This window comes from Pelecanus crispus, chromosome 3 (assembly GCF_030463565.1).
Source record: "Pelecanus crispus isolate bPelCri1 chromosome 3, bPelCri1.pri, whole genome shotgun sequence".
Classification (NCBI taxonomy): domain Eukaryota; kingdom Metazoa; phylum Chordata; class Aves; order Pelecaniformes; family Pelecanidae; genus Pelecanus; species Pelecanus crispus.
Genome location: NC_134645.1, coordinates 88680189 through 88703560, shown reverse-complemented (window position 1 = coordinate 88703560; position 23372 = coordinate 88680189). Strand labels below are relative to the sequence as shown.

Genomic DNA, 23372 nt, shown 5'->3' with positions numbered 1-23372 from the left:
AAAAAAAATTAACATTTAGCAATCTTACAATAATGCCCCAACCTAGCAATTCTACAGTATCCCTATAACCTTGTGGATTTTGCTACATTAAATATGACCTGATACAATCAGTGAATGAACAAACTGCTTTCCCTGATCTGATTGTATTTGCTATACAGAGACTGGAATTCTTATCAACTTTTTATCCATCAGTTTAATTCAGGCATAAATTCAGCTACCACCTCCTGTCAAAAGATCTGTGATATTAGTCCAGGGTAATGTGATTGCAGAACAATAGGGAGTCTTAATTCTACAGAAATAACCCAATCCATTTTTTGAATCTACTGAAAAGACATATAAAATCTAGAAGAATAGTAACTATCACATGTAATTAATTTCTATTCTAGTTTTACCCTTTTCAGTTGGTGGCCATGTAGTGCAGAACACTTACAGAACTATGCTGTCTGCCTACTGGTCTAGAAAAAAGTTAAAACAGATTAAAATACATCTTAAATATTTTTAAGAATAAGCACTAACATCTTTGTATCTTCCATTACATAAACTAAGCAAAATGGTAACCCGAAGTACAATCATATCATATATGTTTCTAAAAACCACAACTTAATGAAAGCGGTTAGGGTATATTAGTTTTGAAAAGTGACTTTTTATATAAAATAATTCTCCCAGCTCAACAGGTGGAACACGTTTGGTAAAAAGAAAAAAAAAAAAAACAGATGTAGCCATATCAATGTGGGAAAGCTGATTTACAGTTGAAGGCTAAAAGATGAAGCATAGCTCAAAAAGCAGAGTCACGAGCAGGAAATATCAAATGAAACCTGAAGCTAAAGGAAGTCCATTGAAATGGGAAAACATAGAAGCAATGCTAAGTTGAACACTGAAGCTATTTGTAATAAGCTGTCATGTATCACCAGAAGTGAACATTAGATGCAAGGCGTAGATGAAGGTAGATTAAAGCAATTTGGCAGGAGAACGGGAAGACACCAAAATGGTCTGGGAAAAGGAGAGAAGTGAGAATAGGACTAGAATGGTGAGGTCAAAATGACTGGGAAAGCCACAGACATAAATCTTCTTGATTGCGCTTCTGCTGGGGGACAGCTCATTGCTGAAGGAAAGTCAGGCTTAAGTGAGACTGACAGGGAACAGGAAACAAATAGATGGTCAATAGTGCAGAGAGTATGAAAGAGGAGACTTTAAAAAATGAGTAGAGATAATTGAGAGCTGGGGAAAATGCAAAGAGAAGAATGATGAGCAACAACAAAAGGAGAATGTAGAGTAGGGTAGAATGCAAAGCGTCTCCCCTGTTTAGAAAGACTTCAGAAATACCTAAGAAACACAGAACCCATCACACAGCTCGACAGAAGGGATGGCTTGTTTCCTTTATACATTCAATCACTTCTTCTTGTCGTGTAAATCAACGGTGCTGCTGCTAATAGTCATGATTTTATAGCATGTAATGTTTTTTCTGTTCAAGTTGATGGGATAATACAACTTTGAAAAATTCAGTTCCCTTTTTTCTTTTTAAACTGCATTTTGCGATTTTGGTTTTTTTAGGAAAAGGTCTGAAAATTGAACTCTAAGATGTAAAAAAAAAGGAAAAGCAAATCAACATATACAAAATAAATTGTTACTAAAAAACATTTTTCAAGAGTAAGCCTTGATTATGGAACTGAATCAGGGTTTCTTAACCACTTCAAGTTGTCAGCATTAAGCACATCTGAAGGCACAGCATGACCTAAGAGTGCTGTGGGGCACCTTTCTCTTGCTGTGAAAAAGCAGCAAGCATTAGCAAGTACTCCCTGCATAAGAACAGAGACTACATTTAGGAATAAGTATTGGCATTACATTTTAACTTTTGTTTGTCACATTTGGTTATGGTAATAAGATATGATGCGTGTCCCCTTGGATATGACTTTTTCTTTCCAATAACTATAAAGACAACTCAAACTGGCTCAGGACAGATACTTAAATTTTCTCAAACCCTGATAAATGTTGGGATTCATCCAACTTATCTTAAGTTTTCTCAAAGTCAGGCTATGCTGGGTGAATATCACCCTTTATCAGAGACCAGTCCATTGTCCATTCAGATAAATTTCAGAGGAGGGGATGTAGAAAGATCATTTTAAAAACACACTACCTTTGCAAAAGTGTGAGTAGAAAAATTATACAATTTTTACTGAAACACATGTTTTTTCAAATGTTTGAGAGTGCATAAATGCCAAAATCTGAGAAATATTCATCTGCCGTGAAACCTACCCAATTCCGTTAGCCTTTTGAGTGTTGTATAGAAAAAATGTAAAATTTTGAAAGGAATTTGATGGATCAAAAGGAAGTACAAGTACTACTGAAAGGTGAGTATCTTACTAGGGAAGTGGGCTGGTTTTGGCTGGGATAGAGTTAATTTTCTTCATAGTAGCTAATATGGGGCTATGTTTTCGATTGGTGCTGAAAACAGTGTTGATAACACAGGGATGCTTTTATTATTGCTGAGCAGTGCTTACACAGAGTCAAGGCCTTTTCTGCTTCTCACCCCACCCCACCAGCGAGCAGGCTGGGCCTGCACAAGAAGTTGGGAAGGGACACAGCAGGGACAGCTGACCCCAACAGACTAAAGGGATATTCCATACCATATGACATCATGCTCAGCATATAAACATGGGGGAAGAAGAAGGAAGCAGGGGCTGTTCAGAGTGATGGTGTTTTGTCTTCCCAAGTAACCGTTAGGCGTTGATGGAGCCCTGTTTTCTTGAAGATGGCTGAACACCTGCCTGCCGATGGGAAGTAATGAATGAATTCCTTGTTTTGCTTTGCTTGCATGTGGGGTTTTTACTTTATTTATTAAACAGTCTTTATCTCAAACCATGAGTTTTCTAACTTTTACTTTTCTGATTCTCTCCCCCATCCCACCAGGGCGGGGAGTGAGCAAGTGGCTGTGTGGTGCTTAGTTGCTGGCTGGTGTTAAACCATGACAGGAAGTGGTAAATTTTATCTTTGGTAAACAACCATTCAATAAGCTTGCAAGGGTAGTGTTTGTCAGCTGTTTGCCAGCTGCAGCTCTTCAGTACATTCACCTATTGTAACTGGGGCTTAGTCACATTTAAATCTGAATTCTACAAGGATGCAGAGGTTCACATAGATCAGCTTGCAATATTGGAATGACATCCTGTATTCTTTATATGATGCTGCATAGGCAAGATATGAAACAAGATCGTTTACTCCTGAGGGACTTAGTGCACTTAATCTTTTACCTCTGATTCCAGCTCAGTTCTTTCATGCTTTTGTCAAAAAACAAAACAAAGCAAAACAAAAAGCCTCATGGTTCTTGGCTGCAGCATAAAAGTATGCCATATGACAACTGATAGCCTAGTTACAAAGTCTTTTTAACACAAGGAATGAATAGCGATGTGTCACATGTATATATGTGAGCAATGTGAAATGCTACCTACCCACTTGCAGTCATTTTATTGTATTATTTCCACAAATATAAATAGTTTTTTATCAACCACCTAGTTCTTTTCTGTGACATGCTCTCTTTGTCTCATCAGAAGCTTGTTATATGTGGGTGAAGAAACACTGAATATATTCCATAACCCCATTCTTTTATCAATAATTTCCTGTTATCATTACACACTGATTTGAATTTTGTGAATATGGCCACAAAGGACCAATTCAATTAAACCAGAACTACAAAGGGAAAATCTCACTGCAAGCCTCTGTGCAACTGGTGAACCCAGTAATTACATACAGCCACCTATTGTGCTAGCATAACAACATGTGAAGAAGGTTTAGTTAGACACATTTACACACATAAAAAGCAACATGGGCATAGAAAAAGTCATTTTTGCCAAAAGTATAGAACAGTCACACAGTAACAAATGAGAGCTGCATGAATCCTAGTTTACTTGGCTATAAATAAATCCAACATTTTCTTTCTCTCCATGGTAAAATAAAATAGGAGCACAGAAGCATAACAGTTTCCTTTGAGCAACCAGTCTCTTTCTGTTCAATTATAGTCATCAATCTGTTCCACCTAAAATATTTTCCTCCTTGAGAAACCAAAGAAATCAGTATTATGTTCCAAAACATGCTGTTGCAAAAATAATGTAAAAGAGGTCTTCCCTTTTGGTGAATCCATTTGTTCTGAAAGACTGTACTTTGTTTAACATGAATTTTGCAATTCAGGTGAAAAAATGCATTTATATGGCATTTTTAATCAGAAAATCTTGAAGAGCTTGGTAAGGAAAGGTAAGGGTTACCTTCATGTTACAGACAGAGAAAACTGCAAGAGAGAGTTTAAAGCCTTTTTTTTTTTTTCCTCCAAAATCTATTTCATATGTATATTCCTTTTAGATGCCCAACTGGAGGCCTTTAAATCCTGATATTCAGAAGTACTAAACAGACAAAGCCTCGGTTGTATGAGTACCCTTTCTCTCAACAGTGACAGTGTCAGATTCTGTAGCACTGGGAAATGCTCGCCTGTGCATAATCCCACAGCAAACTGGAGAGCGGGGAAGGAACAGAGTCAGGTCTCCTGCTTCCTGCTGCATGTTTTTACAAAACTCATCTAGGAGGATGAAGGTTTTTCCATTACTTGAAATCACTAGGTCTAGATGTTGTCTCTAATATATATGCAAGCTATAGTTTCACTAACATCTCTGGGCTTGAGGTGAGGATCATTTCATAAAATCATATAGCTTGTATTACTTATAACACAGGATAACCATATTATGTATTCTGGCCTGAAAAACCCTATAAATCTATGACTATGAGAACACAAGAGAATTAACTATAAAGAATTATCTTGGGGTAACACAACAAACTTCTGATTAAGGCTTTTTCATCTTCCTGAGATGTGATACTAGCTACCAAATTGCACTGTCTTCCTTTACCCTGCATGCCACTGAACCATCAAAGCACATAAAGTAAAGCCAATTTGATTTAGCTGAATAGGAAAAAGTCCAAACCCTCTTCTTCATATGGTAGTTCTGCACGGACATCTACAGAGAGCAGAACAGTGTCCACCTGTGCACATTTGAATAATTATAGAGAATTATTTTAAAGCTGAAAAATCAAGGTGCCAAAATAATACAATCTGTGGTACAAAATTAGTTTCAGGGTAAGTCCTCTATGCTCAGAAGCTCGTCATACACTCCAAGAACTGAACGAGCACAGAGACCAATCCTTTCAGTCACAGGGATGGTTCCAAAATATTTTAAAATGTGCATTTGGTATCCAGAAAAGCACTATGGGGAAATTAAATATCCCATAAATATTCCAGCCTAACTTTAACAACTATATAAACCATCCTAGGTTTGGGGGGAGGGAGGGAAGGTTTTGAAGTAAATTTCTTGTCCTTTTTTTTTGTGAGATGACCATCTTTAAAGTGCAAAATAACTACAGTATTTCCTATTTTTTCATTGTCCCTGTACAGTGAGTTTGTCCTCAGTTCAAAGCATTACTGTAGGGGACCATTTCTGCTGCACTAAAAAAGAATAGCCTGATCACAGTCATTAAGATTTCCTCCACGATGTAAGTATGAAGTATCCTTCAAAACATTGGCTAGCTGTTCTTAACGGCAAGCATCAGTTATTCACTTCATATTTTCTTTTAAGGCATTTTTTCAGAAGCCAGATCTTGCAATTAATGTTCAGTTTAAGATCTTTTTTTCAATGTATAGAAGGTTAGTTTTACTATCCTCTCTTAAAGCCCACAGTGTACTATTGTACATTCAAAGGCCTATAATTTTTATCAAGCAACTCGTCATTTCAGAAACCTAAATCTGAGAATTCTTTTTTTTTCACTCAGCATGCAGACAACTAAAGCCCTTTTTTTTCCCTGGGGTGATATGCTAGTTTGATTTTATTTTTCCTGACATTTCACCTGTCAGATTATGATAAGCAGAAGAAACAAAGAATAATCATCACATTGTCACTGAATCTCATAATCAAATATCTGGAAATATAAGATAAATTAGAAACATTATCCTGAGGGAAAACATGAACTCTGAAAACACCATGAGATATCCAAATCATCTTCCAGTGACCTAGGACTCCCATATGGCTTTAAAAAATTCAGAAAGGAAGCCTGCAACAGCACTGTCACATCTACTTTTTTTTCTTCAAATACTAGGGAATGACCTACAATGGCATAAGAAGAAGAAAATAAGCTGCAGAGTTAAGAAAATCTATTTAATAATAAAACAGTATATCTTCTTTAAGTCTTTCATGAATGCTTTCTGAAAGCAGTCCTCAGGGCAAGAAACAGGACAGGTTATCATGAAATAGTATAAACTCAAATTAGCTAGTTGGCAAGGTGAAAAGATTAATGAGCCAGAACACACCAAACGTGCTCCTGATTTACTGCATCTGTAGTTTGCATGTTCCCAATTTCTCTCAGTCTCACAATGCTGAGATTCATAAGTGATGAAAACTTACCTGCTTGACCGGTGGTAATACTGACAGCTGCAAAAAGCCTCTGGGAACGACTCAAGTCAGAAACCCCATTCACAGCTTCAACTTCAAACGTGTAGTTAGCATGAGCTAGCAGGTCCATGACAGTGACATAGTTATCTACTAATCCAGTTTGCTGGGGCATATATCCAATGTTACTCCCACAGGGAACACATTCGCCCTGCTCCCAGCTGCACCTCTTGCACAAAATGCGGTAGGTTACATCATTTCTTCCCCCATTGTCAGCAGGAGGACTCCACTCCAAACTCACGGTAGTCTGGTTGATATTGAAAATGAGGTTCTGTGGTGCAGATGGAGGTCCTATGTAACACACAAAAAAGTCCAGGGTAATTGCACAGAACCATGGTGGGACATGTAGCTAGCATTTTAATTACTGAGACAGAAAATAGTTGAATCATTTCTCTTCACATAAACATTTCATTATTTTTACTACAAGCTGCATAAAAGCTTCCTTGAACTCACTTGACAAGATCTTTATTTATTTTCCATTAAGGCATCAGAATAACAATTGTCTGTATATTTACTGCAACTGACTTTAGCCATTTCTGTTCTGCACAATTAAAAGGATTGGTTAATGTACCTTAAAGGTTGTCTTTTATAGTTTTCCCAAGTATGGGATTTGTTCTTCTCTTCTAAACTAGGATTTGTTCTTCTCTTCTAAACTTACCGCACCAACTGCATCTAGTCCTTTGTTATCAGCTCTGATATGATTTACAGAGATATTTGGTGCTGCTTTGGATTTAGGAGACTTCCACTATTTGAACCACCAAACTGTGGATATTTGCAGTTAGAAGGTTAAGCCAGATCCATTTACAGTTCAGTCAAAGCTCAGATCCACACAGGTTTCTTTTCATTTTTCATGTTACTCATTTTGGTATTATATCACATAAAGCACATTATCTACAACAGTTCTACGGCCACGGGAGAACTATGCCTGTATTCTATATATTATAATGTTACACGCCTACCACACATGCAACTTCTTCCAATGTTATATCAAGCAAACATGAAAATTATATTATGCTGATTCTATATTCACTGTCAAATTTTTTCCCCTCTGCCTTTCAATTTCATTTACTGTTGTAAATGTACTTTTCAAATATAGGAAAAGCCAACCAAAACTACTAGCTACAAGTGGCTGCACCTGGTTGGTTAAGCAACAGCCTTTACTATTAAATTCATGACTGACTCACTTGTGCATGCGACATATGGTGGATCAGAAGGTGCTCTATAATAGCTATCTTCACAATCGCATCTTGAAGATCCTTCCTTGTCAGAGAAGCTGTGAGTAGGGCAGCGGGAGCACTGCAGATCTTGTGAGGAGGATTTGTAGAACCCACGGCCACAAGCTAAAGCAGAACAAAACAAATTAAGGTTTAGATTTACATGGACTATTCTGATCTTTTTTCTGTCCCTGTCACATGAGGTACACATTCCTGTTAATGTCTAAACCATCCATTCTGTTATGTTGGCACAAGCCAAAAGAAATCATAATTTCTTTTTCTGCAGTTGGTGCTGTTAATGATTTTGTGGCATTTTTATGAGTACAAGCATACACCACAAATACCTCAGCAGTTGGCAGCACAATATTTTAACACAGAGGGACACAGAAATGTAACAAGCATCTGTTTTTCACCAAAGAAGAGTACAATAATGGTGGGAAACAGCTGGATGCCTGCAACAGGCCTAAACAAGGGAAAAACAGTCTGGAGAAGCTCTGCTTGAAGGCCACTGAAGTGTTTCTGGTATCTGAAATAGTTGATTTGGAATTAATGGAGCAAAGGCTACTCTTCCCTGATCAGAGAAACCCAGAGAAGCTGTAACCCACTGGTGAACCCTGATCCTCAGGAAAGAATGAGGCGTGAACACTTGTTGGACAGATGACGCTGGTAGGAACAAGCAGAAAGAGGAGGAGGGCAGACAGCGTAAGCTGCACAATTGGTTTTTCCAGTTTCACAGGGACAGACAACTAGGGAAAAAAAAGAATTTACTAAAACTTTCAGGGGACAGTTAAAAGTTAGATAGCTGGAAATAAGCATATAAGATCATTTCATGCTTTGGTTTGCCCACTGTGAACCCATGGAAGTAAAAAACGCGCTGTGTTCCAAAACTGATGTTTAGAAATTCTTTTATCAGCTATTGCCACAGTTCCCAGAGCAAAAACACCCATAAAACACACCTATAATGACTCTTAAAAGCAGAGAACTGCAACCTAGACAGCCAGCTTAAGAATGGATAAACTATGAGATCTGTAAGGGAGGAGGAAGAAGGAAGTGGGGATCAGACAACGCTAAAACTGGAAACAGATTAAGACTCCATTTCAGCACTGAGGTTATGGGCAAACTTACAAATACTGTCAACATGAAAAACAGAACACAGAAGTCCTCCAGAACTTTCTAATAAAGCAGAGGTTTTTTCAACCACACTATTTTATTCTTTTTTTTTCCAACCAGACAGTCTAACCTTCTTAAGCCATCACCCATATGCAAAGAAAAGGGACAGCGGGTGAAACGTAGTATTGGGTATCAAAATATTAAAGCTAGTTAAATAGTCATTCTGAATTCAGAGAGAGAGAATTTACTTTGGTTATATTCATATTTGCTTGGATATTTTCTCAGAACAGAAATGCAAAGTATCCAAAGACACTGATATTTAGAACAGTTATTTCAGTTGTCTGGTACTTCAGTCATGGAAAGAGCATGAAAACAATGAGCTTTATCCAAATCTCACTGAAGTCAATGAGTGTCTGACTTTAATAGCCTTTGGACTGGACTCACAGTGTAGCTACAGCGACATGATTCTTATTAATCTGATTAATTTTATGCAACTGAGAGAAAAAAATGGTGGTAATACTTAAGGTAACAGTAGATTAAAGTTGATGAATTAGGTAAAACAACAGTGGATCATACCAGTATAAAATAATGGGAAATTCTGCCCCTCTGTTACTCTGTATCAATATACTAACTTTCTAAAGAAAAACATGCCTAAAGGACAAAAAACACCATAACATTTAGAATTTGTCATGATGAAAAAAACCAGTGGATGGAAGCTAAATTACCTGGCAAAGAAAATTAGCATGCAAAGCATGTATCCTTTGACTTTGACAAAGGGGCATGAGTTTGCATTAGAAGAAAATCTAGCCATGCTTGTAAAACATGCTGTAGTTTGGTTCTACCACAGTAGCTGTTATATATGCTATTTACAAAAGAAGACAGGAAGCATTTTGGAGAAACCCTTTGGATAAACATGACCCATGAATTCATAGTTGTGGCAAATTTAACTCAGAATTATCCTTTTACACGTTCGTTCAAGATTGTTTCGGAATTTCCTGACCAAAGACAAAGAGCACAAAAGCTGAACTCATTTGTAAGCGTGTACCTTAAGACATATTTAAACTTGTGTCTGCTCCTTCAGTAGTTGCAATGGAAATGTAGCTAAAATTACCAAATAATAGTTTCCTGCTTTTCTTAAATAGTCATGTTCCTCTCATACCAAGCGAAACATTGGACAAATAAACCAGGTCTTCCAGCATGCAGTCCTCTGCAAAGCAAAGAGCAACTTAAAAGGCAAAGATCCCTACTGTGTCTCCAGTCTGTCCTTCTCAGCAGGGAACATTACAAAGCAAAGACGCAGAGGGTAAAATAGAGATTTCAGACAGAAATAACAAAATGTAAACATAAAACCCCTTTTCTTTTTTTTTCTGATGACTTGATCAAGACATTTATATGCTTGGTTACTTACTATTTAAAGTAAGTGTGCATTTCTTATTAGAGTTCAAAGGATCTGAATGTCTGTGACTAGTTTACATGACTGAAAGCCATTTATTCTCCTGCACAGCATTCCAAAGGCAGCAGGTTCAGGCATTCGTACCATGCTACAATTCCATTAGCTTTTTTCCCAATAAGAGGCCTGTGACGACATTTAGTAACCATCCCTTCAACTTACACACTCCATAAACATAAGGGGCAGAATATTCCAGAATTGAAATTTTTAACAGTATGAAAAGAGTGCTTTTAAAAAGGATTTTTAAAAACTTTATAGTTCTTTAGAAAGGAGGGTACACAGCGGTACACATCATAATTAAAAGTACTCATTGGAGGAATACAACTAAATTATTTTCCCAATTTTCTTCATAAATTTAAATTTGTCACAAAAATTTGGTTTTTTCAGCCTAGCAGTGGAATACTTTTACTGCTCAAAAATTGGGGAGTTATGAATCTTTACCTGTTTTTAACATATTATTGTTGTCCTTGCCAAGAAACTTACAGCTGAAAACTACCAAGACAGGGGGTTGCATGGACCACTTATGAGGGTGTGATAACTTGCCAGTGAGCGATTGCAGATCACAGATGGGAAAGAACCATTCAAAAATACTTTTTTGACTCCCTTTTCCCCCCGCTTTTGTCCTATCTTGCCCAATTGCCATAGTGAATTTCTTTATATTACAAGTAATTTAAATACATTGTTTTGTTCTACACTATTTTAAATCCACCTATTTTGATCCAATTTAGTTATTTATGTAATATTTTTAAGATCACAGGGACAGGTGGTATAAAATCCCCACTGCCACTACCTCCTTAAGCAACATTAAAAGATGTTAATTGTAAAAAAAAGAAAATACATTAGCCAAACATTACTCGGAGCTCTGTACAGGTAAATCTAAAGGTGATAAATACAGCTACTGTTCCACAAAAGTGTCTCATGGCAAAGCTTGAGGCAACTCACATTGCATTTGATCACATCCATGTTAATATTTCAATTCATTAGTGCAGGAGACCTCAGCAGCAGCACTGCTTCCCTATAAAGGGAGCCTACATTGTAAATCAAGGTACAGAACTCAAGCAACAGGAGATATGCAGAGGGGGTATAACTAGCGAGGCAGCACTCTGATGTTGTAGCCACAGTCCTCATGATTGTTGATTTAAGTAGAATGTGAACTCATTTGATCTTCCTGAAGTATGTTAAGATCCAGGAGTATTTTTGTTACTGAAGGGCTTCTGGGGTACTGGGAAAGATGGGGGGGTGAAGGGGAAAGGGAAGAAAGCCAGCACAAAATAGATTTACTTCCATTCACTGTGGTGTGTCATTTACAGCTGCTAATTTAATAGAACAGCTCTTCCCAGATGAAGTTCACATTTTGTTCAAACAGCTGCTCCAAAGTCTTATACGTTCCAGAAAAAGGTTTCAAACCAAGAGCAGTCAACTTTACTGACAGCACAAAGACACAGAACAACACCTACCAGCCTAATCTAGATAATGCAAAAATTAGTTACTAATTCTTTCCCCACATAGTACAAAATCAACAATAAATATAGAAGAAAGCTATGCTTCAGCAAAGGCACAATCTTTGCTTAGTAACTTAGCCTCTGTTAGGTACTGGCATCCAGTGACCCCGCCGCTGGGCTACCCAGCACCTTGGATTTGCTTACTTGTCTGCTATAGCCGTGGCTGCTCCTCAGAGAAAATCTTCCCACCTCCTCTGCGAAGCAAAGAGGTTTCCTTTGGGAAGCTGGCAGAGTTCCACTGTGAAGTACAAAGACGATGTGAACGGCCCTTGGAGGAGAGAGCCTCCTCACGCCGTGGAGCTGTGGTTTGAAACTGAGCAGGGCACTGTCGTTTCATATTTAAACTTCCTTGCCTTGAAGCCCTAGATAAAGAGGTACACTATTCTGTCTGCATATGATGAAAGACCCTGCTGAAGATGACACTAGCAGTCTTTCTTGGCTTGGACTAAGTTGCTTTCTTCTTGTACATCCAGTAGCACTCAGCCATAACAAGGCCGTATCGTGACAGTAGGGTCTGGTACACGGTTGGGCAACATTGCAGCGTCAGCGCACGGTACTCGCTCGAATACATGTTTAGCACTGCAGTCAGTGCAATTGCAAACTTTTTGAGCCATTGTGTTTGGTATTATTTAAGGGCCTATACAAATACTGTAAATAATGGAATATTGCAAAGCCACAAGTAAATACCGAGGAATTAACACACACTCCTAAGAACTATGATGCCACATATGTGGCACAACGAGGCATTAGCTGTCATAACTAGAGGTGCTGACTGCGGCTTATGTAGAAAAATAGCAGCTTCTCTGCTGTGAGCTCATCACATGCCTTAGTGGCCTGGTAGAGATCAAATAATGTATACTTTTCTTTTCATATTTATAAAAAAAAAAATTCCAAGAAACTCGGGAAGGGGAATGAAAGCAGATGTAGAAAACAGCAAACAGCAGTCTGGAGTCCCGCTTGTGGGACAGGAAAAAGGAAAAAAAGGATGTGTTAAGTACTGTTAATTTTTATGTAACCTTTTCACTATAAACACTATGGAGATTCACTTTGCTTCAGGAGAGCTAGGAAACAAACTGGAAGGGATGATGGAAATACGGTAAGGGTTATGAGTGACATGTGTAACAACCAATGTTTATGTAACCAAAGGAGAAAGAGTAAACAGTTGTAGGACAGTGGCATATTAATCAAGAAAATTATTTGCTACTACAATAATAAAAATGAATTATAAAAAGAAATCTCCGTTTGTAGAAGTGCAAAGCTTCCAGGTGTCACATCAGCTTAAGACTGAAAGGGCATACAATTGTTTCAGCACGTTAGACACTTGATTGAACATGGCTTTTGATAATAATTTTTGAGTTTATATGAAAATAATGAAGCATAATGAGTTGCAAGGAGATGACTGCACTAATTACTGTTTGATCCCATTATAAAAAGTAGACTGGTGTGAGGGGAGAAAAATAAAGATGACATACTGTGCTAGCAGAGCAGGAGAGCTTGTCTGTCTTTTCTGCTTTGCTCACCATTCCCTGTTTGCTGCCGTGAGTAGGTTTTAGTGCCATACATGTATAGTTTCATGCACACTGAAAAGGATTAAGCTAATGTTTAAAAAAAAAATATTTTTTCAAAGTCAGTGTCAAAGGATGGCAAAGGAGTAATCACAGAGTTTCAACAACGGCATAGTACTTACGAACTTGGGGTAACAGCCTGGTCCCACTGAGAACCATGGCAAAATGACTGCCCACCTTGGGAGAGCTCAGGTTTTCCCCTGGGTTCCTCCCTCCTCTTCACTTGAATAAAGCAAGCTGACTGCATGTTAAAGTGATCCTATACATTATATTTTTTTCTACAGGCAGTGGCTAGAACTTGTTTTATAACTGTGTGGACATAAGCCTCCATTCTTGTGATTTGTTTTGCGTATCTTAATCAACTCCCTACCTTTCTACCCTCCCCAAGCCTGTGAATATTAAAGACAATTCAGCTGACCCCCTTTTCACAGAAATTATGTATACACAAGGAGTTTGTGCAGATGTTTCCTGGATTAAGTTATGCAACTGCAAAGACTTCATTAATTATAAAATGCAACATGGATTGTTCTGTAATTGAAACTCTCTGGGGCTCTGATACATTTGAAAATTAACATACGTATATGTATGGTCAGGACATAGATGAATGCTGTTAGAGTATTTATTACAGATGGATATTTTAGCTAATGCAGAAAAAGGTTGGTCTTTCTCCACTGGAGCTTTCAAATATTTGCTTCATATTAATGTCTATGGTTCCATAACTCAGGACTGAAAGCACAGCTTGCAGACACAGTACTCCCACAGCTAGTGTTTCTGACCTCATCTACGATGGACAGGTCCAGGATCTTTATTTTAATCCTATTGACAGTGCCTCAGTGGGAGTAATTATAACAGTCAGCCACAAATCCAGACCTCCTGTCACTGATATATTAGGGTTTTTCACAACAAAAATGAGCAGCAGACAAGGAGGATGAAAACAACATGGGGTAGTGATTATAGCAAGATTTGTCAACCCCCTTCTGTATTAACCTGCTACAAACATATGAAAATTTGGCATGGGAGACACCAGAAATACAAAACGTTTAATCTTCCACAGTATCAAAAATAAAATTTTGAAAAAATTCTGGGGGCATTGTTCTCTTAGAAGGTACTTGGCTAGTAGAAGACAACATCAGCCACAGGCACTTTTTAGCCAACATATCTGAAGAGTTTAGATAAACTGAAAGCAGACCATTATAAAATAATTCCCAAATGTGGATTTCAATGTGAAATATTAGACATAAGAAATCCAGTAACAAAAGGAGACTTTATAACCTCTGATCCCCTTTTGCAATAATTTGTGTACGTTCAAGTCATGACTATGTTTGAAACTGTAAATTACTTTTATAGTGAGAGATGGCATCTGTTATGCCTTCTCTGGCACCTAATATATATTGTTTTATAAGGAGCTTAGACTGTAGTATTTTATTTGTCTAACTACTATGCAATGATAAATGTCTAGCTGAAAAAGATGTTTATTTTAGCTTGATTTTTAAACTGCAATAGCATCTAAAGATTATTCATGTTTCAGCCAAGGAATTATGTTGTATGGTTTAGCCAGAGTAAACTCAAGACCCTTAATGGTGCCTCAGCTACAGTGTGAATGACATATCTAAATAGGGCTGTCCCGTGGCTGCATACCATCATCCACCGAATGTTTGCTGTTGCCTGTCAGGAAACTCTCAGACCTCGTATTCATTTCCCAAGCCTCATATGCCCTTGTTGTCCAAAGTCCTGCTAATGTCTTTTGAGAGATATTCACATACTGCTGTTCACACAAATAAGATTCAGAAATAGAATGCTTGCTAAGTAATAGTAACTTATTCCGATTCTTCCACCGAATGAAGTGAAACCTTTCCCTCTCTACAAATACGCTTAAAAAGTCTCCCCTGAGTATGTCATCATGTGTGCCTTTTTAACTTACCTAGTTGCAAAGAAACACAGGCACAAAGAAATACTCTGGTGTTTTCCTGGCTAATTTATACACAAGGACGAGGTAATCAGGTTGAAGAACATATCCCACTATACTGTAACAGCAAAATTACTTTGAATCTAATGATTCTGAATAAGTACATAAAAGACTGCATTTAAATGGCAATTAAAGAAACTCTAGCATAGTCTGAGCAGAATTAATTAACTGGGTAAGTTAAAAGTTGTGCATTGAGGCTATGATATAAAGTTTCTCTACATTTTCAGAGTTTGCGAGGACTTGGGCATGTGTCTCTCATTAACTTTCTTGGGAACCACAAATGTAAAGCCACCATGAAAATTTGGGGGAAATTAACATGTGAGATACAAAGACACAAAAAGGCAGACAGATGCAACTCTATTACTGAAGAGAGTTCAAAAGTGAAAGACGGGTTAGAGAAATGAAAAGAGAAAAGATATTCTGACTTTCCTGTTCATTCTTTTCCTTTTTTTTCCCTTTTTTTTTTCCCTTTTCTTCCACCATACCCTTCCCTCAAGATTAGGTTTGCAAGGTGCTCGAATCAGTTCTGTGCAGAGTTGAGTGACAGCTCAACTGATTAGCCAGATTGGGAGCAAATGCTCCACACTTTGCAGGACATAGTGTAGGTTCATCACAAAAAAATGAATCCACGCCTGACATTTTGTCAGCAGTAGAAATTTTGTCTGTCTTCCTCAGAAGATTCTGAACCGGTTGGAGAATTAATGGAAAAATACACTTGATTTGCTCATAGCTCCTGCATCGTTGGGGTTTGGTTTTTGTTTTTTCCTCTTCTACCGACTTAGTAGTATTTAATTATGAACTTCTTTTAATTTTTACTAAAAAATCTGTTAAAACTACAGTGACTAAGAATTCATCAAATCTAAGACCACCAACTAACTTATGTTATGGAAGTTATGATGTTCTGATAGGAAAGTTGTATGATTGTCTAACTGAACAAAATAACACATCCCTTAGATGCATCAGCAGACAACAGACATTGCTGCAATGAAATTGGCTATGCAAACTACAGTGTATAAGTGGTGCTTTTTTTTCTAAACAGATGTATGAAAAATTTATGCTAAATTTGTCACATTCTTGTATTAATGTCTTTGCCTTTTTTTTTTTAAAAAACGTGTACAAAATGCAACTCTAACAGCTGTAAGAAAAGGAAAAAAATATTGGTGATGAAGTTAATACAATAGACTGTTTTCATGAACTTTTTCTTTAACTATTTTCTTCCCTATTCTTGGGGCATAGCTCAAACAATGAAGCACCAAAAAATTCCTTATAGTCTATAATGTAGCTAGCTTGCCTTAGACAGTGCTGCCACTTCAATAATAAATTCAGCTTGCTGAGTTTAGTAGGGACTTTGACAGTGGCAATGCCATGACTCAAATCCTCTGACATCATAGATGTCCTGTACAGCCATACCATATCCATCCATACACAAATGAACCCTTTGAGGTGTTTGAGGCATATTCGGGCTTTGTGATTGCCAACATGTCTTAGGGAACGTTTCCTATTGTTTTCTACAAAGAACAAAATACAGCAAAAAATTCCAAGCAGCAATGAAAATAACATTGGGGGGGTGGGGGGTGGGGGCTTGGGTTTGCTTGTTTTCTAAATAAAAATACAGTAAAATCTTGTCATTGATAAATCATTTAGAAAATATAAAAATAATTTGAAAAAATACCTTTTAATTTAAAAACAACAAGATTCCCATGGTCTTCTTACCTGACATTCCAATGTAGCAAAGGCCTTTGGATTTAATGAAAAAAAACCCTTTGACTTTGAATACTGTGTTCAGTTTTGGGCATCTCACTACAAGAAGGACATTGAGGTGCTGGAGCATGTCCAAAGAAGGGCAACGAAGCTGGTGAAGGGTCTAGAGTACAGGTCTTATGAGGAGCAGCTGAGGGAACTGGGGTTGTTTAGCCTGCAGAGGAGGAGGCTGAGGGGAGACCTTCTCTCTACAACTACCTGAAAGGAGGTTGTAGTGAGGTGGGTGTTGGTCTCTTCTCCCAGGTAAGGATGAGAGGAAATGGGCTTAAGTTGCATCAGGGGAGGTTTAGATTGGATATTAGGAAAAATTTCTTCACATAAAGGGTTGTCAAGCATTGGAACAGGCTGCCCAGGGAAATGGTTGAGTCAGCATCCCTGGAGGCATTTAAAAGATGTGTAGATGTGGTGCTTAGGGACATGGTTTAGTCATGGACTTGGCAGTGTTAGGTTTACAGTTGGACTCAATGATCTTAAAGGTCCAATCTAAATGATTCTATGATTCTGTGATACTAGAGGTAGAAATGTACAGTGGAATCTGAAAGTACTAGTCACTAGGTAGGACCTGTTATTTTTTCCTCTTTTACTGATATTTTTAAGAAACTGCATTATTTTAGAATCTTCATTACCTCAAATCAAACAAATAAGACTTTCACTCTGAATAGCAACCTCACTACACAGCACTGCTGCAACACAACTATGAGACGACAACCTTTTATACGGAGCAGTGGATGTGTCCCCTGACATGAGCATCTCTAATGCCTCTTAAGTACACCAAAGGCTCTCATCTCCCTTGCCAAATGAATGGCATAGTCTTGCCAGTCTGGCTGTCACAGTCCTTTGATCAGGAAGTTACTGTGTTTTTCACCAAACCCAACAAAAACAGTTTCCAAATATCTGCAAAACCCCTCTCACTCCCTGGCTGCCTCTTTTGTCCCTTCCTGGGAGCAACACCAAGAAACTTCCAGGAGAAGAAACATGAACTGGTGAAGGGAAGACTAGTGATAGCTTTTCTCATGGAGTTGCTTCTAAATTATGATCAGAGGAAAGGTGGAAATAGGGGTAAGTTTTGGTCTATCATAGACACGTCAGCCAGATCTGCCAGCCAAAGAGAACTAGGTATGCAGATTGAAGTTTCCAACTTGCCTTTCATCTTTCAGAGCCATTCGTCAATGGACAAGTCCTATGGCTGTGGGGGACAGGCAGCTTACATTGCCCCAGGAAGAGCAGGTGCCTGCAGCTAGGCACTTCTCAGGCTGCCTACAGACTGGATCTGTCCCTCTGAGACTTTCCAGGAGAGTCCATACATTGACCTGCCTGCCTGACCCCAACCATGGACAAGCATGGGTGGGACAGTGTTGGCTCGGGCCAGCTGGAGGATACCAGGCCAAGTTTTCCTTCCCAGGATGCCATGAAGTTCACCTAACACTTGACTCTAAAAGCCTGGACACTTAGCCAGTCTGGTTTTGTTCAAAGGCTCAACACTGATGTCCAAAATACAATGCAGATACGCCTATGCTGACAAAGGTGTTCCCCAACAGCAATCTACTTCTGCAAGACATAAGAAATGTTTTATTATACAGGCACGATCATTCACATGTCACTAAAGCCTTATTTACAAAACCTTTTGACATACTACTGGAAAACTAACTTTGTGCTGTTAGTTTTATTGGTTCCTCAATCCCATTCACTCTACAGCCACTAAATGTCTGTGAAGACACAGTACAGGAGCAGGGGGCTGAGAAATGATGGAACCACTCCTTTCAGCAGCAATGCTTAACTGATGCATTAATAAAATGTAAAGTTAATGAAAATATAAGCTGAGTAGCTTCTTGTACTTCCGTGGAGAGAACAGTACTAGGTTTACTCATTCTGTCTATCTTTATGCCATAGATTCCCTCTTCACACAGATGGCTTCCTCCTGATGCCCCAAAATCCTTCCTTATGACAACTGTCCAGATACAAATATAATGGGAGAGTTTCCTATGAAGGCCTCAGATAATCCAAAATCCTTTCATGAAATTGTTTCGTCCCCTGTGAAATAATGGAGGTCGTCTGGGGGAGTCTTAGATCATGTGGTTCAAGGACAAAGTTCTCTGTAAAGGAAGTGGTGCAAATAGATCTGTTGGTGCAGACTTCCTGAAGCTTTGAGACAATCAACCTGATGTGAATGCTTAATTTTATTTAACTGTAATAGTGTTTAACAATTGGCTGGCAAGAAATAAATCTGGAGGTCTTACTCATAAAATAGAACAGAAGCAGGCATCTCTATAAGGTTTCCAACTGAAATGAAATTAAAATAACTTAATAACATGTTTTTGTTTCCTTTGCACAATGACCTACCATTACCAGTCCAGGCCTCAATCCAGAAGAAATTTTTCACAGGTTTCTGCAACAAATTCCTCAAGGCCATCATTATACAGGCAAATCCATCCAAATAAAAGACTAGCTTCTAAGAAACCACAAGAGCAAAATGACTCCACTTCTGCATAACAGTGCTACAGAATCTAAAAATAATTTTAGTTGCATATCCTGGTCTCAGATATTCTTATGTTTAATGTTGATTGTCCTACTTACTCAGAAAAATATGCTCATGCCTATCAATCCATTGCAGTGCTTTTGGAGGAACTTTAATGCAAAAAAGCAACAGTTCTTCACAGTTACATTTGGCTTGGAATGGGAAGAAATAGAAATATTTCCAGAAAGGAAACAAAAAATACACTAATTTCTTTATGAAGGGATTCACTTCCAGGTTCACTGAAGACAACAAAAATTTTATCAGTACACTTAAACTGTCTAAGTATTTAACTACAATCTTTCAAAATAAAAGCAGATTTAACCTCTTTATCTAAAGATTAGAGTATCAGTTTATTAAGAGATTACAAACACACAGCTCCCTTTTAATATAAAAATAAAAAATAAAAAGGAAAAGCATTACCATAGTAATTCACTGATATGAAATTGAACTGGAATAAAACATAGAGAAACTTTTTCTGGGTTTGCTTCAGTAAGTCTTTGGTAAGAAAAAACATCGCTAACTCTGACAGATTTATCTGCTACAAGTTTTTAAGAGAAAATTTCCCAGATTCACACAATGTTTTAATTCCAAATAGTACAGCATGAGTTGTGATACTGTGAAATGAAGTTGTCTTTACTAATTGCATACTCTGAGCAGAAGCATGTCTTATAGCAGAGAGTGTATCAAATCTGCCTGGCTGATCCTTATGATTTGGAAATGTCACTTTCTACTAAGCACAGAGAAAATAGGGAGGGACAATAAAGCCGCTCAAAGATAGCAGCCATCCAAAAAGATAAAGAACACACTGAGGAAAAGCAGACAACAGATTGCAGAGACAGAACAATCACAGATGGAGGCCAGGTGGGTGGGTCAAATATTTTTTTTAAAAAGGTCTATTTTCATATTTAAACAGTACCCCGTTGTGTAAATGTTCAGCAAAGAACTGATAAGAAAATGGATTTGTAAGTGAGTTTGAGCAAACAACATGTCTTATAGTCAAGAGGGGCTTAGTTGTATATAATTAAGGGATAATGTGCATGGTTGAAGAGTGTATGATACAACCAGCATTTTCTTCAAGTGATTAAATGGCACTGCAAAACAAAGGAGCTAGACACCCGAGGAAGCTTTATGGAGCCAGCATGGAGTAGTCTTAAAACATGAACTTTCTTTTTGTTACAGAAGACAAGAGGATATTCACCTAACCATACAAAAGATTTTTTTCATTGAAAACGCTGTGAACTTCCGTGCTGCTTCTGCCACCTAATCAAGCTCTTTAACTAAGATTATCACACTTTCTGTTTCAGTGTACATTACTATTACATTTAATCCTTTAAACCCCCTAAGAGAAGAGCTCTGTGCACATACAGTGCCCAGGTTAACTGGAACTGTGTGCAATCATAGATCTCTGCAAATTTCTGAAAACTTAGTGGCATTACTCAGCTGAGCAATCACAGCCCTGAGGGCTTGATTCAAACCCACTGAAGTAATGTGTGTCTTGGACAATGGATGACCTGAATGATGCAATAAAGACAAGGCAAATGAGGAAGATCAAAGGTCCACCTAGACTACTGGCTTGTTTCTGGCCATGACCTATGCCAGATGCTTACAAAAGGAAAGAAGGAGCAGGGCAGAGGCAGAGGGGACCTGAATCCAACAACCTGGAGCCAGCAATCGTGAGCTATCAGCCATCTCCATCTCTTTGCTTAGTATCCCCTGACAAACTTTTCTTTCCTGAATTTACCAAATTATTTTCATAAACTACCAGAGTTCATCCAAGTGACTATTTACCTGAATGTTCAAGTATGTTTTATTTCTTATAAGAAAGTATACATAGTGCATGTTTCCACGCAATTCCTTACATAGCTGTAGCTTGCACAGATACAGCCACACCAACACTGAATCTGGGTAATGCTGACAGTAAAGCCACAGGAGCAGACAACACTGTGTGGCTTTCAAAAGCCCAAGAAGCTGAGTAAATAGCATGTTATAAACACCAACCATTACAGCTCAGGTATGCCATAGCACAGACTGCAGTATAGACACATGAACAATCTCCATTGCATCTCACCAGCTGTCAGGTGTATTTCCAAGAATACTGATATTCCAATGCATTTACAAAAGTTAGATGGTATGAAAACTTAGAATTCCTATTTGTGGTTTTTATTACCATTATTTATATGTGTCTTGGGTTTCAACTTTTAAAGACTGAAAGGGCCTAGAATGAATGCTAATATAACATGAATGCATCCACATTAGTACTTTTTTTTGGCTCCAGAGTGCACTTTTGAAGTGGTTTCCCAGTCATCCCTGTGCACCATGTTTTGGTTCACTTCAGAGTAATCTCAGATCACGGGAATTGGTTTGCTTTCAGAAGAAAATAACCAGAAGATGTGCTCCAAGAGTGAAACTAATGCACTCCAACCACAACTGGATCAGACTAGACCTACCTCAAATAAACCCCCCAGAAATTTATTTAGTGTGGACATCAAGTCTTCAGGACTAACTGGTTTGCTTTACAGACTCACTCCTATTGTTCCTTGCTCCTTGCTAGTGACACCATCATGAGGTGAAAACATGAATTCTTTATCTGGAAAAGCTTTAATTGTTGGCTTTGATTGACGAATCACTACATAAATTATCTAACAGATGTAGAACTGACTTGGCGTCCTAATTGTGAACAATTTGTAACTCAAATGAATTTTTTTCTGTGCAAGTAATTCTTCAAACAGCTCTGTGTAGCTTGTTAGAAAGACAAATTTATAGATGTTGGTTCCTTGGTGCTCAAGAAACTGCACAATTCTTTGAAAAAGAGCAAGATACTGAAAGAGAAACAATGAAGGAAGCAAGTTATTATAGTCACAAAAAAAAAAAAAAAAAAGAAAACAGAAAAAAAGGAAAACAATGAAAATAGAAGCTGATTTCCAGAAGTGGGGGGAGAAAAAGCAAATTTATATAAAGTTCAGTAACAGGCAACAGAGCCCCGTTTGTCCTTGCATAACGTGTATTCAGCTCCCAGAATAAATACTGTCCATGTTAGAGAAGTGCCCCCACAGCCCACGGCAGAATTCAGTTTTCCACTTAGGGTAGAATTTAAGGCTTTCAACTAGGCAGCTCTATTCAAAAATCATTCATTCATTCTCAAAAGAATGGACTACCAAGGAAGAAATAAAACTTATCTCAAGAAGGAGTGAAAGTCATGGCAATGGCCCAGGGGACAGCAGATACTGTCACTGATAGAAAGTATTCTCTGATATCTTCCTTGCCTCTAATACATTTCAGTCTTCAGTTTTGCAACATTCACAAAATCATACTGGTCCTTTAGTACAACTGTCCGTCTTCCCCATTCTTGCAATTTTCTGCATTAAATGTTAACTTTTTTTTCTGAATTATAAAAACATAAACATAATTAAACTTTAATTGAAGTTAATTTTATAACAAAAACAAAGATGGAACAAATTCAGAGATTAGAGTGGCTCTGGAGGTCCACTAGGACTCAAGGAATGGGGCTGAGCAACAGTGAACAAAACAGGCATGTAGTCCTCACTCAGGGCGCAGTTCCTCCCCTTCTCTTCCCAACTTTTTCTAATTGCTCAGCCAGACAAATTTCCATTACACAACCCAGCTCCTTATCACCAGCAAGCACAGTAGTCCAGCAGACCGACTGATCTCAAATGGGTCTCCTCTGAGACAGTAACAGGAAAGCTACACAAAGGAAAAAGGTTGGCCAGCTCTGACACTGGATTTAAATACAAAGTCAGATTGGGACCTGGGCATCCTGAGTCTGTCTTGAGGACTTCAGCAGGAATAAAGGGG

General features: G+C 38.1%; 1 protein-coding gene across 6 annotated transcripts in view; it reads right to left on the bottom strand.

Moving 5' to 3' along the window:
* The window catches only part of EPHA7 (EPH receptor A7), a 168934-nt gene that overhangs the window by 105158 nt on the left and 40404 nt on the right, over positions 1 to 23372 (bottom strand). For all 6 annotated transcript variants that reach the window (XM_075707195.1, XM_075707190.1, XM_075707194.1 and 3 more), the window contains exons 4-5: positions 7661 to 7816; positions 6432 to 6767 (exon numbers count right to left, since the gene is read on the bottom strand). In XM_075707195.1, coding sequence (XP_075563310.1) covers positions 6432 to 6767; positions 7661 to 7816 — 492 coding nt within the window. The remainder of the gene's footprint in view (positions 1 to 6431; positions 6768 to 7660; positions 7817 to 23372) is intronic.